Source organism: Gopherus evgoodei, unplaced genomic scaffold (assembly GCF_007399415.2).
Source record: "Gopherus evgoodei ecotype Sinaloan lineage unplaced genomic scaffold, rGopEvg1_v1.p scaffold_42_arrow_ctg1, whole genome shotgun sequence".
Classification (NCBI taxonomy): Eukaryota; Metazoa; Chordata; order Testudines; family Testudinidae; genus Gopherus; species Gopherus evgoodei.
The window spans coordinates 180080-198479 of record NW_022060063.1 but is presented as its reverse complement, the minus strand read 5'-3'; the positions used below and the strand labels follow the sequence as shown (position 1 = coordinate 198479).

The following is an 18400-nucleotide window of genomic DNA, read 5'->3' as shown; positions in this document are numbered from 1 at the left end:
CAGGAAGAAACACCCAGCAGGGCCTGAGTGACCACAGCCTCTCACTGCCCAAGTATTGGCTGATGCAAGTATTTAAACCAGGAAGCCATCATGGGGAGCTATCAGAGCAACCACACAGGCTGCTTCTGCTCCAGACCCTACTTGCTGTAGGCCCTAGACTCGGGCTTCTAACCCTGTTTTTTCCTTGACTTTGCTGTTTGCGTGATGTCTATAACCTGGCGCCTGACCCCGACTTCCTGAACTCCTGACATGACTCGACTCAGACTCTGCTAGCTGCCTGCTGCCTGCCACCTACAACTTGGTGTCTGGCATTTTGACCCAGCTTGCTCCTGACCCTGCTACTCACCTCCTCACTGAAATTTAGCAGCTGACTAGTGCACACAGGCTGCCCACAGCCTGGTCCTGACAATAGGCTTGGGGGAGGGGTGGGGTGCATGTGACGCTTGCCAAGGTTGTGAGGCACCTCACCCCCACATGCCCTTAGTATGAGGAAGTGCCTGCTGGGGCTTAGCCCCTTGAATTCCCCAGCCTCTGGCAGCACAGGCACTGCCTTCCTGGTTGCCACAGGCCTCACTCTCCATACAGGGAGTGATAGGCATACACCTATCCCTGACCCATCTGAGTGTCCCTGTGTAGTGACCAGCCCCGCTCACCAAACACTCACAGAATTCTCAGGGCTGCTGCTCCCAAAGAAACAGAGTCCCCAAACTTCCTCATTAGATCTTGGAACCCACTCCACTGAACACACAGCACTTCAGGTCTATTTACAGTAAACAGAAAAATAAGTTTATTTTCATTGCAAAGAGATTGGAGTGCTAGTGTGTAAGAATACTGGAAACAAATGGCTAAGTGTTACCTGAAATTATAACATACTCTCTAGGGCCTTGTGACATTCCATATCCCAAAGTAACACCACGGCATCCTCATATTCACCAGTGTTATATAATTGCAACAAATCTTGCACAAAATATATCATGTGAGGTGTCAATGAAAAAGTTATGGTTTGCTGAATATGATTATTTCAGAAAGGCATTTGATACGGTTCCACATGGGGAATTATTAGCTAAACTGGAAAAGATGAGGATCAATATGAAAATTGAAAGGTGGATAAGGAACTGGTTAAAGGGGAGACTACAACATGTCATACTGAAGGGTGAACTGTCAGGCTGGAGGGAGGTTACTAATGGAGTTCCTCAGGGATTGGTTTTGAGACCAATCTTATTTAATCTTTTTATTACTGACCTTGGCACAAAAAGTGGGAATGTGCTAATAAAGTTTGCGGATGACACAAAGCTGGGAGGTATTGCTAACACAGAGGAGGACCAGGATATCATACAGGAAGATCTGGATGACCTTGTAAACTGGAGTAATAGTAATAGGATGAAATTTAACAGTGAAAAGTGCAAGGTCATGCATTTAGGAATTAATAATGAGAACTATTGTTATAAGCTGGGGAGGCATCAGTTGGAAGTAACTGAGGAGGAGAAGGACTTTTGGAGTATTGGTTGATCACAGGATGACTATGACCCGCCAATGTGATATGGCTGTGAAAAAAGCTAATGCAGTCTTGGGATGCATCAGGCAAGGAATTTCCAGTAGAGATATGGAGGTGTTAGTACCGTTATACAAGGCACTGGTGAGACCTCATCTGAAATACTGTGTGCAGTTCTGGTCTCCCATGTTCATCCCAAGGATGAATTCAAACTGGAACAGGTTCAGAGACGGGCTACTAGGATGATCCAAGGAATGGAAAAACCTGTCTTATGAAAGGAGACTCAAAGAGCTTGGCTTGTTTAGCCTAACCAAAAGAAGACTGAGGGGAGATATAATTGCTCTCTATAACTATATCAGAGGAATGAATACCAGGGAGGGAGAGGAATTATTTAAGCTCAGTACCAAAGTGGACACAAGAACGAATGGATATAAACTGGCTATCAGGAAGTTTAGACTTGAAATTAGATGAAGGTTTCTAACCATTAGAGGAGTTAAATTCTGGACCAGCCTTCCAGGAGGAGTAGTGGGAGCAAAAGACTTATCTGGCTTCAAGACTAAGCTTGATAAGTTTATGGAGGAGATGGTATGATGGGATAGCCTAATTTTGGCAATTAATTGATCTTTGATTATTAGCAGATAAATAGGCCCAATGGTCTGTGATGGGATGTTAGATGGGGTGGGATCTGAGTTACTACAGAGAATTCTTTCCTGCGTGTTGAGCTGGTGAGTCTTGCCCATATGCTCAGGGTTTAGCTGATGGCCATATTTGGGGTCAGGAAGGAATTTTCCTCCAGGGCAGATTGACAGAAGCCCTGGGTTTTTTTTCACCTTCCTCTGCAGCATGGGGCACGGGTCACTTGCTGGAAGGTTCTCTGCACCTTAAAGTCTTTAAACCATGATATGAGGACTTCAATGGCTCAGACACAGGTTTGATACAGGAGTGGGTGGGTGAGATTCTGTGGCCTGCATTGTGCAGGAGGTAAGACTAGATGATCATAATGGTCTCCTCTGACCTTAAAGTCTATGAATCAATGATTATCCTATTTGTATGCATGTATCATTTTTGTACCTTTTTACCATTTTTGTACTATGCATCTGTGTCACGGAGTGTGGGGGAGTCCGGGCCTGCACCCCTCTTCCTGGGACCCACAGTGACTCTCAGCCAGCCAGTAAAACAGAAGGTTTATTGGACAACAGGAACACAGGTTACAGCAGAGCTTGCAGGCACAGTCAGGACCCCTCCACCAAGTCCTTCTGGGCTTTCAGGGTGCTTGGATCCTAGCTAGGATACCCTGAATTCCGCCCACACAGCCCCAAGCCCAAACTCAAACTGCTTCCCTCCTGCCACTCCCTTCCTTTGTCCCCTTCCCGGGCAAAGGTGTTGACCTTTCCCCTAGCTCAGGTTACAGGCCCTTGCATCATCCATCCCCTAAAGTCCTCCCCTGCTCTCCCACTCCCCACACAGACAGTCCCTACTGCATCACATCCTGTATTTCAAATGTGCTTGCTCCTGGGTAACTCCCACAAGTTAGTTTACATCCAGTCTAGCCAGCACATTGTGAATGAACTATTTAAGGTAATGGCCCATCAACTAAAACAATGGACCATGGGAAAAACTTATCCTCACCTGATGAGCTTTCCTGTGGATGCTTCAGCCAATATATGGGTAATGCCTGCTATGACTCATCGAAGCATGCAAGGGCATGTGATTAGATAATGCAGTATTGGACTCCATCTTGTGCCTGTATTTTTCCACAAACTGTACTGGGGACTTCATTTGGGACAATGAAGTTCCCTGCCCATGGAAGAATCTATAAAAAGGGGAAGTGACATCATCACGGGGACTCACTCCCTTTACAACACCTGGAAACACCTCAGGAAAAAAGACTGAACTGGGGAAGTTGGTCCCAGGTGGGAAAGAAGAAAGCCCTGCCTGTGTGTAGAAGATTGGTGGACTGTTTGTACCGTCAGGGTGAGACACTACTTATTTCAAATCTTGTCTATAGAATTTAATTATGATTTTGTTTATTTCTGAGGTAACCAACTTTGATCTGTACACTATTACTTATAATCATTTAAAATCTATCTTTCTGTAGTTAATAAATCTGTTTTATATTTTTTACTTAAAACAGTGTGTTTTGCTTGAAGGGCTTGGAGAATCTGCTCAGAAGCAAAATATGCATTGTCCTTTCCTACCTGGACTGGGTAATAAACTTACACTGGTCAGGCTTTTGACTAGTGCAAGATGGCACAGCTCTGGGGTGCTAGGCTGTGGAGGTCAGGAAGAACTGCCTGGAACCCCTCTATTGTTAGTTCATGAGTCACTAGGAGAAGCATCCATGTAACTGCAGCTGGGTGTGTCCCTGCCTGTGTAAGGCTTTGTCTACACTGCCACTTTACAGCACTGCAACTTTCTCACTCAGGGGTGTGAAAAACACACCTGAGTGATGTAGGTTTCAGTACTGTAAAGTGGAGGTGTAGACAGAGCACCAGCGCTGGGAGCTGCGCTCCTAGTGCTGGTAGCTACTCCCCTCGTGGGGTTGGGTTTTTTTGCAGCTGGTGCTGCGAATACACAGCCATGTTAAAAGCGCTTTAACATGGCTAGTGAAGACATACCCTAAGTGTTTGTGTGAGTGCAGGACTGGGAGGAGTCTGCAGCTTGTGACAGCTTCACAGTGTGAGAGGAGGCCCAGACTGGAATGCCAGAGGCTCAATGGTAACCCACTTCCAGGTTCCACTCTGGGGAAGTCTGATTGTCTTCTGACAACCTGATTGCCTTCTATGATGAGATTACCGGCTGTGTGGATATAGGGAAAGCAGTGGAAGTGATATATCTTGACTTTAGCAGAGCTTTTGATACCTTCTCCCACCGTATTCTTGCCAGCAAGTTAAAAAAGTATGGATTGGATGAATGGACTATATGGTGGACAGAAAGCTGGCTAGATTGTCGGGCGCAACGGGCAGTGATCAACAGCTCAATGTCTAGTTGGCAGCCGGTATCAAGCGGTGTGCCCCGGGGGGGTCAGTCCTGGGGTCGGTTTTGTTCAACAGTACACTCCCCTGAATTCCTCCCCCACCTCCCCAGTTTTGTGTATTAGTTACATACAGTGTTGCCAATTTACTGATTGTTTGGAAATCTGAATTGAAATTGAGACATTAATACACACTTTAAAAGCATATAAAGTGTATGATAAAATACATGTAACTGAAAAAGTATAATAGATTTGAAAAATGTGAACACAGCTTTCTTATACAGCTTTTGTTTTTATGATGATGTCAGTGCATTCATTTCGGTGATGCTGGCCAAATTATGATCTGTAAGCAAAGTCTAAATGAGCTCTCCCTGACAGCTAGTGATGAGCTTGGGAGAAAGACTTCAGGACCAGATTGTGTTTACAGTCACACCTAAGCTACCTAGGTACCCAGCAAATGGAGCTGCATTGCCCAAGTGATAGATTTTGGCAGGGTGGGGGGATGCAATGTTGTTCTTATTGTATGAGTAAAGGGCAGTGGAACTGTACTTAGCCTGTCCTGATTGAGGGCATCAAGAGAGAGGGTGGGGACAGGTGTTTTGCTTGATGGTCTGCCTAAGTCAAAATACTATTTGACCTGCCCCTCTCCACTGTTTAAAGACAGAGCTGATTAGGCTCCATGGAGAGTCTGTTGTTTTGTTAAATGACCTCTAGAGCTGAAATCATTGATAATCAGGTCCAAGTGAAGAGAGGGCCTAGTCTGCACTAGCAGCAAGATTCCCCCACTGAGAGCTCAGCTGAAATCACTGTGAGCTGGATCGAACCTCAGGAGACATGCCAACAAACATGGGTGTGACATCCTACTTTCTATTTAAGCAAGAGGTATCACACACTACCAACTGGAGGCCAATGTTAAGTGCATTGTCACTTGTTCATTTTGAACACTGGTTCTGAACAAAACCAGCAAATGCTCACTATCTTTCTGCAAGAAACTCAACTGACTGGCTGGAAGCATATGGTGCAACAGTGAAAGACTCAACAGTTGAAAAACTGAAGAAGTCTCTCACCACATTCGAAAATTTGCATACGTGGCTGATGAATGCACCGATGCAAATGGGCAAGTGTTAAGTCATTGTGTATGTTATTTTGATGTCAGGGGTAGGCTAGTAAATGTATTTCTAGATGTTCAAGTTATAGAAGACACATAGGCTGCATCTGTGGCAACCCACATCCGTTAAATGCTTGTCAGTTGGACCCCAAACAGATGGCTGCTTGTGCATTTGATGGAGCTGCAAACTTCTCTATGATGTCATGCAGCCCACCTTCATTCTCAGAGTCTAATCCATCATTGGCCCCCACTGCCACCACTCCGCCGCATAAATTCGAACACCCCCCCCATGACAGGTTAGATCACAGAACTCCCCTTGGGAGCTGCCACGTGATGTTCCAAGACTACATCTACCCCTGCTTTTCCTGCCAGCTCAAGGCCCCAGCACCCTCTCTTGCTGAGCCAGACACTCCCATCTGCTCCAACAAAGACTCAGACTCTGAATTACTAGCCTCAAAGCTGCAAGTTTACCTGAAAGCAGCTCCCAGAAGTGTTCCTGTCTTTAACACTCAGATGCCCAACTCCCAATGGGGTCTAAACCCAAATAAATCTGTTTTACCCTGTATAAAGCTTATACAGGATAAACTCAAATTGTTCACCCTCTATAACACTGATAGAGAGAGATTCATAGACTTAAGGTCAGAAGGGACCATTATGGTCATCTAGCACAACGCAAGCCACAGAATCTCACCGACTCCTGTAACAAACCCCTAACCTATGTCTGAGTTATTGAAGTCCTCAAATCATGGTTTAAAGACCTCAAGGTGCAGAGAATCCTTCAGCAAGTGACCCATGCCCCATGCTGCAGAAGAAGGTGAAAAACCTCCAAGGCCTCTGCCAATCTTCCCTGGAGGAAAATTCCTTCCTGACCCCAAATATGGCCATCAGCTAAACCCTGAGCATGTGAGCAAGACTCACCAGCCCCACACCCAGGAAAGAATTCTCTGTAGTAACTCAGATCCCACTCCATCTAACATCCCATGACAGACTATTGGGGCTATTTACCTGCTAATAATCAAAGATCAATTAATTGTCAAAATTAGGCTATCCCATCATACAGTCCCCTCCATAAACTTATCAAGCTTAGTCTTGAAGCCAGATATGTCTTTTGCCCCCACTACTCCCCTTGGAAAGCTGTTCCAGATGCACAGTAGTTTGCTCCCCCAGGTATTAACACATACTCTGAGTTAATTAATAAGTAAAAAGTGATTTTATTAAATACAGAAAGTAGGATTTAAGTGGTTCCAAGTAGTAACAGACAGGACAAAGTAAGTTACCAAGCAAAATAAAGTAAAACATGCAAATCTATGTCTAATCAAACTGAATACAGATAATCTCACCCTCAGAGATGCTTCAGCAAGTTTTTTTCATCAGACTGGACACCTTCCAGGCCTTGGTACAATTCTTTCCCCTGGTACAGCTCTTGTTCCAGCTCAGGTGGTAGCTAGGGGATTCCTGGGCTGCCCAAAGGATTTAGGGGACCTGGGGCAAAGCAATTTCAGGGGCCCCTTCCATAAAAAAAGTTGCAATACTATAGAATACTATATTCTCGTGGGAGCCCCTGTGGGGCCCAGGGCCTGGGGAAAATTGCCCCACTTCCCCCCGCCCCCCCGGTGGCCCTGGGGGATTCTTCATGATGGCTCCCTTCCCTTTGTTCTGTTCCACTCCTTTATAAATCTTTTGCATAAGGTGGGAATCCTTTGTCCCTCTCGGGGTTCCCACCCCTTCTTCTCAATGGAAAGACACCAGGTTAAAGATGGATTCCAGTTCAGGTGACATGATCACATATCACTGCAAGACATCACTGCCTACTTGCCAGGACACAGGTATACAGGAAGACTTACAGGTAAAACACAGCCATCTGCAGACAATTGTCTTGGTTAATTGGAGTCATCAAGATTCCAAACCACCATTAATGGCCTTTGCATAATTATAATAGGCCCTCAGAGTTATATTTTATATTTCTAGTTTCGGATACAAGAATGATACATTTATACAAATAGGATGATTACACTCAGTAGATTATAAGCTTTGTAATGATACCTTACAAGAGACCTTTTGCAAGAAGGATATTTGTTACATTATATTCACTCATTAGCATATTTTTATAAAACCATATAGATTGCAACATCACACCCCCTAATTTCAATTCCTGGGCAAACCACTGGTTCAATATCTTTATTAATTATCTGGATGATGGGATTAATTTCACTCTCAGCAAGTCTGCAGATGACACTAAACTGGCGGGGAGGGAGGGGGAAGGTAGATATGCTGTCGGGTAGAGATAGGGTCCAGAGTGACCTAGACAAATTGGAGGCTTCAGCCAAAAAAAAAAAATCTGATGAGGTTCAGAGTCCTGCACTTAGGAAGGAAGAATCTCATGCACCGCTACAGGCTGGGGACCGACTGGCTAAGCAGTAGTAGGAGCATTGCCAGCAGATTGAGGGAAGTGATTATTCCCCTCTATTCGGCACTGGTGAGGCCACACCTGGAGTATTGCATCCAGTTTTGGTCTTCCCACTACAGAAGGGATGTGGATAATTTGGAGAGAGTCCAGCAGAGGGCAACAAAAATTATTAGGGGGCTGGGGCACATGACTTATGAGGAGAGGCTGAGGGAACTGGGGTTATTTAGTCTGCAGAAAAGAAGAGAAGAGAGAGGGGGGATTTGATAGCAGCCTTCAACTACCTGAAGGGGGATTCCAAAGAGGATGGAGCTAGGCTGTTCAAAGTGGTGGCAGATGACAGAACAAGGAGTAATGGTCTCACGTTGCAGTGGGGGAGGTCTAGGTTGGATATTAGAAAACACTATTTCACTAGGAGGGTGGTGAAGCACTGGAATGAGTTACCTAGGGAGGTGATGGAATCTCCATCCTTACAGGTTTTTAAGGCCTGGCTTGACAAAGCCCTGGCTGGGATGATTTAGTTGGGGTTGGCCCTGCTTTGAGCAGGGGGTTAGACTAGATGACCTCCTGAGGTCTCTTCTAACCCTAATATTCTATGAAGTCAATCACAGGTCAAAATTTAAATTCTCAAGGCAGGCTCCTACACGCTTACCACAAGTTCTTTCTCTGTGTTTTCAACCAGTTTGGTTGAGACCCCTTCTCCTGCCTGCCCCATCCCCTGCTGATAGCTTGTCCTCACAGAGTGAAGGATACCAGGGGCTAATCCACACCCTGATAGTTTCAAAAGTTTCTTGTCTTACCACTAAACAGGATAATGAGGAGAACCAAGGATTGGAGGTCACACAATGAAATTAATAGGCAGCAGATTTTAAACAGACAAAATGCAAAGTCAACCTGTCAAACTCTTTGTCAGGGGATGTTGTGAAGGCCAAAACTATAACAGAGTTAAAAAAAAGTACTAGATAAATTCATACATACATACATAGGTCCAGCAATGGCTATTAACCAGGATGGGCAGGGACATAACCCCATGCTCTGAATATCCCTAGCCTCTGTTTGTCGTCCACAATCAGCTTCTGGCAGAGGAAGGATCATTCGAAGATTGCTTGTTCTGTCATTTCCTCTTAAGCACCTGGCATAGACCACTGTTGGAAGACAGGATACTAGCCTAGATGCACCATTGGTCTGACCCAGTATGGTTGGTCTTATGTTCTTACAACTACTGCTGTTTAATTCCTCCTCTTAATTTTCTCTCTTTGAAGACTTCACAATTCTTCATTAGCATTCAGCTCAGACTTCTGAGTGGATGCCCATTGTGAACCATACAGTACTTGATTTACATGCAAACAGGCAGAGAGATTAACATTTCTTGCCTGAAAGAAAATCTGCTTTTCCCCTTTCCGGATGGCCAGTACCTAGACACAGACCTTAAGAACATAATATTTGTGCAGATACACAACTCCTTAAATATCACCAGTCCCTATAGCTTGCACCCCTAGTGTCCTCTGCTAGTTGGCATCAAGAGGTCCTTGGGTCACAGTGGGGGACAGAGGGGTGGGGCAGGGGGAGGGCCAGAGCCTGGCCAGGTTGCTCGGTGGCTAGTCCAAGCAGGCTCAGGGCTCCTTCTCACACACCCAGTGATGCTGCTCCGTGCATGGGGCATCATACCAGTGCCCATCCTGCCGTGCCAGCGCACAGTTCTCCTTCTGCCTGCCATTGGGCTCCCCTGTCTGCCAATAGCTGGAAACCAAAACAGGAAGAACAAGGTAGAGCAGGGCTGGTAATGCTACAGCCCCTGTGACCCCCACAATCCCCACAGCCACCAGACTATGCAGTCCCCAGCCCCTGTGACTCCCAGTCCCCATGTTCCCTGAAGTCCCTGTTGCCTCATGGCAGCCACCAGCCCCTGCAAGCCCCAGTCCCCATGACACCTGTGCTGTGGCCCCGTTCAATCCCCATGACCGCCTGTGGCCTTCTGCGACCACCTACTCTGCCCAATGACCCCCACAGTGTGAGTAGGGGAGTGCTGGGGGCCACAGGTGTCATAGGGACTGGTGGCTGGAGCAGGAGCTGGAGCAGGCAGGACTGAGGAGACAATCCTCATCTCACTTCTCCCCCAAAGCATCTCTCTGCATAGTCAGGTGGGGGTATCAGAACTCCATGGCCTTGGCTCCTCCCCAACAAACATTACCCCATATGACTAAGTTCCCGGAATTTGCTTCCTCACATCCCACCCCAGGAACCAGAGGGACAATCGGGGGTGGGGGGTGTCAGTTCTCAAAGTGGGACAGCAGGGAGGTGAGAGATACTTGGATCAACTACACCAGGCACATTAAGCCTGGAGACCAGGAGGGAGGAGCAAGGGCACAGCACGCTCGGGGGAGGGGGTGGAACTGGATGGGGGGGGAAAAGAGGCAGGGTGGGGAGGGGAATTGGGAGAAGGGGTGGAGTGGAGGCGGGGCCTGGGCAGAGCCAGGGGGAGCACCCCTTGGCAGATACAAACTTCCCTGCATCCACCCTAGGGACAGCCCTGGGGAGAACCCAGGTCTAGAACAGCAGGGGCTGCCTGGCAAGATTGAGGGACATTTTCCCCACTCTATGGCTCCAGCAACTCTGGGATATTTAGGGCCTCTCAGCTCAGAGACAGTCTCCAATACCTGGCATTGGCTGCTGAGTGAGTCCCGTCCACCCACATCCAAGCCCCCTCGAGTGCCTGGTCCGTGAGGCCCATCCAGAAGGATGGTGCTTTCATGGAAGCCACGATGTGAGCCTGAGGTCAGAGAGAATAGTGTTACTCTGGGGTTGGCACCCAATCAGGGCCAGTGCAACCATTTAGGTGACCTAGGCAGTCGCCTAGGGCACTGGCATTTGGGGGGCATCATTTTCTTCAGCAGCGACTGCGGCGGCCGGATCTTCAGCCACCCTAGTCGCCACCGGCATTTAGGCAGAGGGAGCTGGGGCAGGGGAGCACGGAGAGGGCTGCCTGCAGCAAGTAAAGGGGGGCAGCATGCAGGGGAACTCCCCACCCCAGCTCACCCCTGCTCCGCCTCCTCCCTGAGCACGCCGTGGCCGCTTCACTTCTCCCGCCTCCCAGGCTTGCGGCGCCAATCAGCTTAGGCGCCGCAAGCCTGGGAGGCGGGAGAAGTGACGCAGCCACAGCGTGCTCAGGGTGCTCATGCACGGAGCAGGGGTGAGCTGAGGTGGGGGAGAGGGGTGCCGCCACAAGGGGGTGCCTCAGGGCGAGAGCACGGGGGGGGAAGGGCACAAGGTGGAAGTTTCACCTAGGGCGCAAAACATCCTTGCACCGCCCCTGTGCCCAATCCTCCACTCACCCCCGCAGCACAGGGGCTGCTGGACATGGACAGGCCGCAGTGCTGCCTGAGGGGTTTCCGCAGGGATAAATGGTGAAGCAGGGGCTCAATATGACATGGCGCCAGGGTTACACTGGCCCCCAGGAGCCCTGAACTGGGAGGGACCTGCTGAGTGCAGTGTCTGCTGCTGCTCATGGCATCTCTCTCCTTGACTTGTGGCAGCCCCACAATCCTCCCCACAGTGCAAGAACCTTCCCCTCTGCAGCTCCTGCCGCCAATGAGGTAAATTGGAGAGGGGCCAAGGGAGGGAGCACAGTGAGGGGCGGATGGGCTGTGTGGTGCTGGCAGACCAGGTACCAGCTCTTGCCAAGGCTACAGGCGTCAGCTGAGCACTGACAAATACATAGCTGGAAACCTGACCAGCTGACCTGTAGGTCAGTATTGTTCAAGACAGCTGTTACACTTGTAAAGCTGGGTTTAGACTCTATGGAATGCTTGTAAGTTGCTGCATGCCTTAATTTCACTTGTACTGTTTGTATCCCATGCTATAAGGTGATATGTAAGTTTTACTTAATAATTGCAAAAGTGCCTGGTCTGAACCTACGAACCCAGTCAGGCAGAATGGTTCCCCGCCCATTCGGAAGGACTGTCAAAAACAAAATGGGCCATGATGGAACATCATGATCCAAAGAGATTGCCCTCTCACACCCATGAAGGCGCTACGTGTTAGAAAGCCCATCCCATCAGCTTGAATGCTGGAAGAAGGGAATAAAACAGACAAGAAATTTTCTTGTCTTTGCTGTTTGGACTCTCACAGGGCTGGAGCTAGGAAAAAAGGAGCAGAGAGATCCAAGTCAAGCTGGGTTGGCCCTAAACGGCATTCAGTGGACAGATTATGGTTCCAAAAGGTGGCAGAACTGTAATAGACTAACTCATTTGTGTATACACGTTACTTGCAAATATCTCTCATTTCCTTTTCCTAGTTAATAAATCCTTAGTTTCCAATTGGATTGGCTACAAGCATTGTCTTTGGTGTGAGATCTAAGGTACAAATTGACCAGGGGTAAGTGACTGGTCTCTTGGGACTGGAAGCAACCAGTATCTTCTGTGATCTTTGGCGTATGGCAACCAGCTCTCACTAGCCCAGCTTCCCTGGCTGGCAATATAGACTGGAGCCCCCAGGGAACTGTCTGTGGCAAGACTGGTGTAGTGCTTCAGAAGTTCACATTTGTTAACTGGTTGGTGATATCTAATTATAGAACATACAGCTAATTTGGGGTGTATGCTCTGCACAATGACGGTCTGCCCTGAGCTTGGCACTCATGGTCATGAGCCACTCCAGACAGTGTGACAGGAGGGAACCCAGCGAGGGGGAAGGGCTGTTGCACTGGTGGGGGCAGGGACCGTTGTAGCCAGTTGTTTCTGTGATCCATTTCACTGATTGGCTGGCAATTTGATCTCACACGTTGGCTGGGTCTCCAGTGAGAATGAGGGGATTCAGAGGGCTCTCCCCTCGACCCAGTCTTCCTTTCTGGCCCCTCTCATTAATGCCTCCAACCCAGGCTCCCCTCCCTGTTGCTGAGTCACTGTTCAGGCTGCACTCATCCCAGCTCCCATCTGCCTTCCCCGCTCCCATGCTTCCCCCTATACCCCAGTGCCCCCTAGCCCCCAGGACACCCTGCTGCCCCACACATGGTCATCTCTCACCTGCTCAGCAAGGCTGGTCACCTGAAGGAGCAGGGCACCTAGAGAGGCACAGGAGCGATTGGCAGTATCCCAGGTGCCCAGGGAGCAGGAGTGGAAGTAGCATCTGTCCTGGAAGAAAGTCCACCCCCTGCGACATGGGGTGCAGACTAAGGGCAAGGGGAGGAGGGACCATGTTAGTCATCAGAGCAGGGGAATATCTGGGCAGCCTCAGGATCAAGGGCAGTCTGCAGAGACTAGCAGGGAAGCCCAGCAGTTAGAGGACTAGGAGCCTGGATTCTTGGGTCTGCCTCTACTGCCCTCTCCCTGGTGCTTGCCAGCAGGTCTCTGCTCCTCTTGGCACCTGAGACTAGAGCAAAGACCCTGCAAAGCCTTAATGTGGAGATGCAGCCTAAAGAGACTAGAGGGCCCAGTATGAGCTGCTTTCTGCCCCCTTCCTTTTGAGTTAAGATGGAGCCATACATGCTGGTACAGTCAGTCACAAAAGGCTGCAGCACCCCCAGCTAAGTGTTTCATGCCAACCAGATGTAGCCCCTGGACCCAGGCAAGTCACTGGAATGGCCTTCATTAGCTCTGGGGCCCATTAGCCCTGTGCCAATACCCAGGGGAGACACTCATGCTCTGAATACAGACCCCCATCTCCACACACCACCCAGTGCTGCCCCAGGAACTTAACCCCATCCTGGGGCAAGAATTCATACACCCTAATGGGCTGAGCCATAGAAGGAAGCCGGATAGCAGGCAAATTCGCCACAGGGGCCAGTGGTAGGGCTAACGTGAGCAGAGATCCTGTAGGCTGCTCAGCCAGCATGCAGCCACACAAATAATCATAACAGAGGGCTGGGAATTAGAGGGTTAGCAACATGGGGGACGGGATGGGGCAGGGGCTTGGGCTGTCCCTGTGTCTGCCCCCTGTGCTGCATTTGACCCAAGTGGGTGGCTTGTCGCTTGATGGCTCAGCTAGCACAATCTGCAGTCAGCAGGATAGCAAGGGGCACTAGGACGGAGCCCTGTGAGGGTGAACAAATTAAGGGCATTGTGGAAGGGTTGGCTTCAGCCACTGAACTCCATGGTAAGGCTCCCACAGACTTCAGTGCGGCTAGACCACGGCTTAGATTTCAGAGTCGTCTCCCCACTGATATGCTGCAGGGGCAGCTCCCCGCCTCTCAGAGCCAACTCAGGCTGATATCTGTAACATCTGGGTCACAGTTACAATGGAGCACAGCTCTGTAGGGAGGATCCAGAGCCTGCAACTATTGGACATGAAGGCCCTGCCCATGGGACAGGAGCTCCTGAGACAAGGCAGCCATTAGTGGAGACCAGATAGCCCTTGTCCTCATTTTCAGCAAAAGGAGTCCCAGAAACCCCGTGGAGTGGGATGATCTCAGATGGGACTCTTGGATTCTATTCCCAGCTTTGGGATGGGAGTGGGGATCTGGTGGTTAGAATGTGGGTGGGGCAGATTCATAGCTGCTGGAACTAGGGATGCTAGGGGTATGGCCACACCCCCTGGCTTGAAGTGGTGTCCATTATATACAGGGCTTACAGTTTGGGTCAATGGCTGGCTGTCAGCACACCCACTATACAAGTTGTTCTAGCACCGCTGGGCTGGTTCCATCAGGTACATGGGCAGCGCTGTCATGGCTTGGAGCTAGGGCAGAGAGGGACACTTGCTGGCGTGTTTGAGGTGAAGACCACAAGGCTAGGTGGGCCCTGCGGAACTCACCATGACAGGCACAGGAGCAGAGGTCCTCATGGCTCCCATAAACGACCCAACGGCTCCAGGGCCCATCCCCTGTGAACAGCATCACCACGTGGTTCTGGCTGTTGCCATAGTTGAAGTAGAGGTTCTCCTTGGCGAGGGCCAGCAGCCCATTTGCCCGGCACTCCCAGTGCTGCAGCTCCCTATGGGCCTTGCAGGGCTCCAGGTGCACAGCCATTCGGCTGAGCCGCTCTGGCACAGCTACGCACTTCTGGTGGGCCACACTCAGCAGCTGGCCCTGAGACAGCCACTGGAAGTGCTGGCTGGGGGCACCAGGGGTGCAAGGCGCAGCTGTCAGGGAGCCACCAGCTGTCACATCCACGCATAGCTGGTGTGACTCACTGTAGATCAGGAAGAAGCCAGAGGCTGGAGATCCTGGGAGGAAAGAGGTGGTAAGTGCTGGGGCAGGGACACCACGAGCAATGGGAGCCTGGCTGCGAGGACAGGGCCCAGCCCCAAACAACCCTCCAATTGTTGAAAACTGGATACCCCTGCCCCACCTCTTCCCTCACCCCCACCCAAGGCCTTATCTTCTGCTCTGCCTCCTTTCTCCCTCCAGTTGCTTGCTCCCCCCTCCCCTAGGACTTACCTGCCACCTGCAGAGCTGGGCTGGGAGGAACTGCCGCAGAGCCTGCCCAATCTGGGCTCTGGTTCAGAAAAAGTCAGTCCCTGGAGTGAGGGGCCAGGGACAATCGTGGAACAGCAGGGCAGGGGGAGCACTGGTCCCCAAAGCAAGGGGCTGGGGATGATTAGGGCACAGCAGGGTGGAGAGGGGGGTGTTGGTCCCTGGAGCGAGGGATTGAAGCAGAAGAAATAGGGTCACAGTGGGTTGGACTGTCCCCAGAGCCAGAGGCTGGAGCTGAGGATCTGGGAGCCAGTTCTCTCTGTCAGCAGCTGAGCAGCTGCTGCTCTTCCTGCCCTCTCAGCGGGGAGGATGATTGATGTTACTCTGGTCTGCTCAGCAGTACTGACTGGACACTGACAGGTCCCCTTTTTGACCAGACAGCTGGCAACCCTACCCAGCAAAAGGAGTGAGGGGAGGGAGGTAGGGCCAGTCCACCTGACTCCGGAGCCCCATGGTTTTAGGAAGCATTGGGAGCCATGGGCCACCGGGAGCGCAGTGTGTGGAGCAAGCAGGGCACAGATGTGGTCAGAGGTCTGGGATTCGCCACCACAGAAACTCACCCACATCCTGGAGCTGCTGGTTCTCCACTTGCATTCTCTCAAGGGCACTGGCCATCTCCATATCTGCAGGAGATGGAAACACACCAGTGGTCTCGGCCATGTCACAGCAGCTGTGTTGAGAAACACTAGGGAGATAGGAGCCACCAGATCACCTTATCTCTGGCCTTGCCCTGGGCACATGGCCTAGCAGTCTTTGCAGTGCCCAGAGCTACTGTCTACTGGAAGCAGACTGGACCTTCCGACTGTCCTTAGCTCACCTGCAAGGGCAGGGCCAGCTCATCCATAGCAGTCTTGTCTCTCCCCCACCCCCGAGCCTGTGACAGAGCCCCTCCTGGTTGGCTGTAACACTCACTCTGCAGCAACCAGGAAAGCTCCCTCTAGCCCCATCCTGGAGGGATGAGAGGTCGTCAGATGAGACACAGGCCATTCTCAGCCTGGCCAGCCTTGGGGCCCAGCCTGGTGGGAAGCAGCACTATCCCCGGGCAGGGGAAAGATGGTACTTTCTTTGTATTCCAGTAGTGCCTCAGAGCCCATCGTGGCCCAGGACCCCACTGAGCTGGGCACCGGGCATTGATTTATTGGTGTATTATGGTGTCCCAGGCTCCAGCCCAGGACTCCATGGTGCTAGGCGCTGTACAAACAGAGCAAACAGATGATCCCTGTTGCACAGAGTTCACAATCTGTATAAGACAATGTCAGGAAATAGGGACAGAGACACAGATGGGGAGGTACAAGGAAATAGTGAGATGATATTGGTCAGCCCAACAGGCTGTGGGCTCAGCGCATCAGCTGCCTGACTGTTGTCATGCTTTCTGTAGGCATTTCAGCAAAGGAGCGTTCTGCGGAGGGATGCAAAGGAGGATAATGCAGTGGCTTTGTGGGTGTTTATAGGGAGATCTTCCCAGGCGTGGGGGGCAGCAAAGGAGAGAGCATGGAGCGCCTTGTTTGCCAGTGTACCAAGTGAGTGCTAGAAGCTGCGTCCTGGGCAATCGGGAGAAAGATGCCCTCTTAACAGTGGATGGGAGACGTCCATGCAAATGAGAGTGAAGGGAGGGAGGTACTTACATCGGACAACACCAAGTGTGAGGAGCAGCAGGTTCAGCAGCACAGAGACTCCCAGGACAGTCGTGCAGGCCAAAATCCACCGCTGGCCCTGTCTCCACTCCCACTCTAGGGGGTTGGGAAATCAACATGGAAACAGCACATTGCCCTGACAGTCAGAGCATCCATCAGAGGGCACAGCCCTCTCCAGTAATGAATTGCCCACTCCTGGGAGCACAATCTTCACTCTATGGATGGCAAACTGAGGCACAGAGTAGTGAACAAATGGCAAGCACATGGCAAAAGTAGGAACCTAGAAGTCTGGACTCCCAGCTCCCATTTCTAGCCACTCTAACCATTAGATCCCACTTCCCTCCTAGAGCTAGGGAGGGGGAACCCCAGTAGTCCTGATTCCCACCCCCACCCACTAGATCACGGTCTCCTCCCAGACCCAGGAACAGAACCCAGCACATCTGACTCTCCTGCCAGCCACTCCCAAACCCATTACCTGGAGCCTGAGCCTCCTGCTGCTCCATCTGCCTTTTCCTTGCTCCAACAGCTGGGTCGACAGCCTCATATTGGCTCTCCTCTTCAGTGTATACATCACTGATAGCTAGAGAGGGAAGTACAGGGCGACAGCTCCCCCACCTGCTCCATCAGCACCCACACCCCCCCGTGGCTGTCAGCGTCCCCGGCACCGCACTGGGGACAGTACAGACTGCCAGGGGACAGAGCCCCCTACTGAACCCCACCCTCTTCCTGCAGCACAGCGCCCTCTAGCACTGCACAAGGGAAAGCACCTCCTTCGGAGTGCTGTCCCACGCCCTGCAGCACCCTAGGTGTTCCTGTGAGGTACTGGCCAGGCCCAATGCTCCTTAATCAGAGACGCGTGGAGAGTGCCGGCTGCTCCATACCTGCCTTCTCCCTTGGCTCAGAACCCCACGGCTCCTCTTGTCCTGGTTCAATGATGTCGACATTGCTATATGTTGCCTTGCAGGCCATGGGGCCAGACTGTGCACTGGGAGTTCCGTGCGGTCACAGCCCTGCCAACTGACTGGGCTGCTCACATGTGTTTGCCAGCTGATAAGGCCTCCAGGAAGGAGGGAGAAAAGCAGCAGGGGGCCTACAGAGGCAGTCCTTTGATGGGGAACACTGCAGAGCTCAGGCACTCCTCCCAGCTGGGACTGGAGGGCCAGTCTGTGCAGCCTCTGCCTGCTCCCAGATTCATAGACTCCAAGGCCAGAGGCACCACTGTGATCATCTGACCTCCTGTATAACACAAGCCAAGAACAGCCCCAAAATAATCCCTAGAGCAGAGCTTTTAGAAAAACATCCAGTCAGTGATGGAGAATCCACACTCACCCTTGGTAAATTGTTCTGATGGTTAATTACCCTCACTATCAAGAAATGTACCCCTTA

General features: G+C 50.7%; 1 protein-coding gene across 4 annotated transcripts; it reads right to left on the bottom strand.

Moving 5' to 3' along the window:
- Nucleotides 1-8963: 8963 nt before the first annotated feature.
- Nucleotides 8964-18051, bottom strand: LOC115642582 (macrophage mannose receptor 1-like). Of its 4 annotated transcripts, XM_030546212.1 has the most exons (8): nt 17896-18051; nt 17490-17594; nt 17006-17110; nt 15941-16003; nt 14720-15130; nt 12997-13142; nt 10636-10748; nt 8964-9718 (listed from the first exon to the last, which is right to left on the bottom strand). In XM_030546212.1, exons 1-8 carry the CDS (start codon nt 17981-17983, stop codon nt 9592-9594), a joined length of 1158 nt encoding a protein of 385 aa, XP_030402072.1. In that variant the 5' UTR covers nt 17984-18051; the 3' UTR covers nt 8964-9591. The 4 variants fall into 4 exon arrangements, with proteins under 4 accessions (XP_030402072.1, XP_030402075.1, XP_030402073.1 ...); XM_030546215.1 differs by lacking the exon at nt 10636-10748; XM_030546213.1 differs by lacking the exon at nt 17896-18051 and having other exon boundaries at nt 15941-16050; nt 17006-17243; nt 17490-17856.
- Between the last annotated feature and the right edge of the window lie 349 nt (nt 18052-18400).

Bases quoted from the DNA above. Each gene is read 5' to 3' on its own strand.
- LOC115642582 (XM_030546212.1), bottom strand. From the start codon at position 17,983: ATGGCCTGCAAGGCAACATATAGCAATGTCGACATCATTGAACCAGGA. The intron at 17,595-17,895 runs GTATGGAGCAGC...TTCCCTCTCTAG, and splicing joins TGAGCCAAGGGAGAAGGCAG to CTATCAGTGATGTATACACT. The intron at 9,719-10,635 runs GTATTGGAGACT...TTTGGTTTCCAG, and splicing joins CACTCAGCAGCCAATGCCAG to CTATTGGCAGACAGGGGAGC.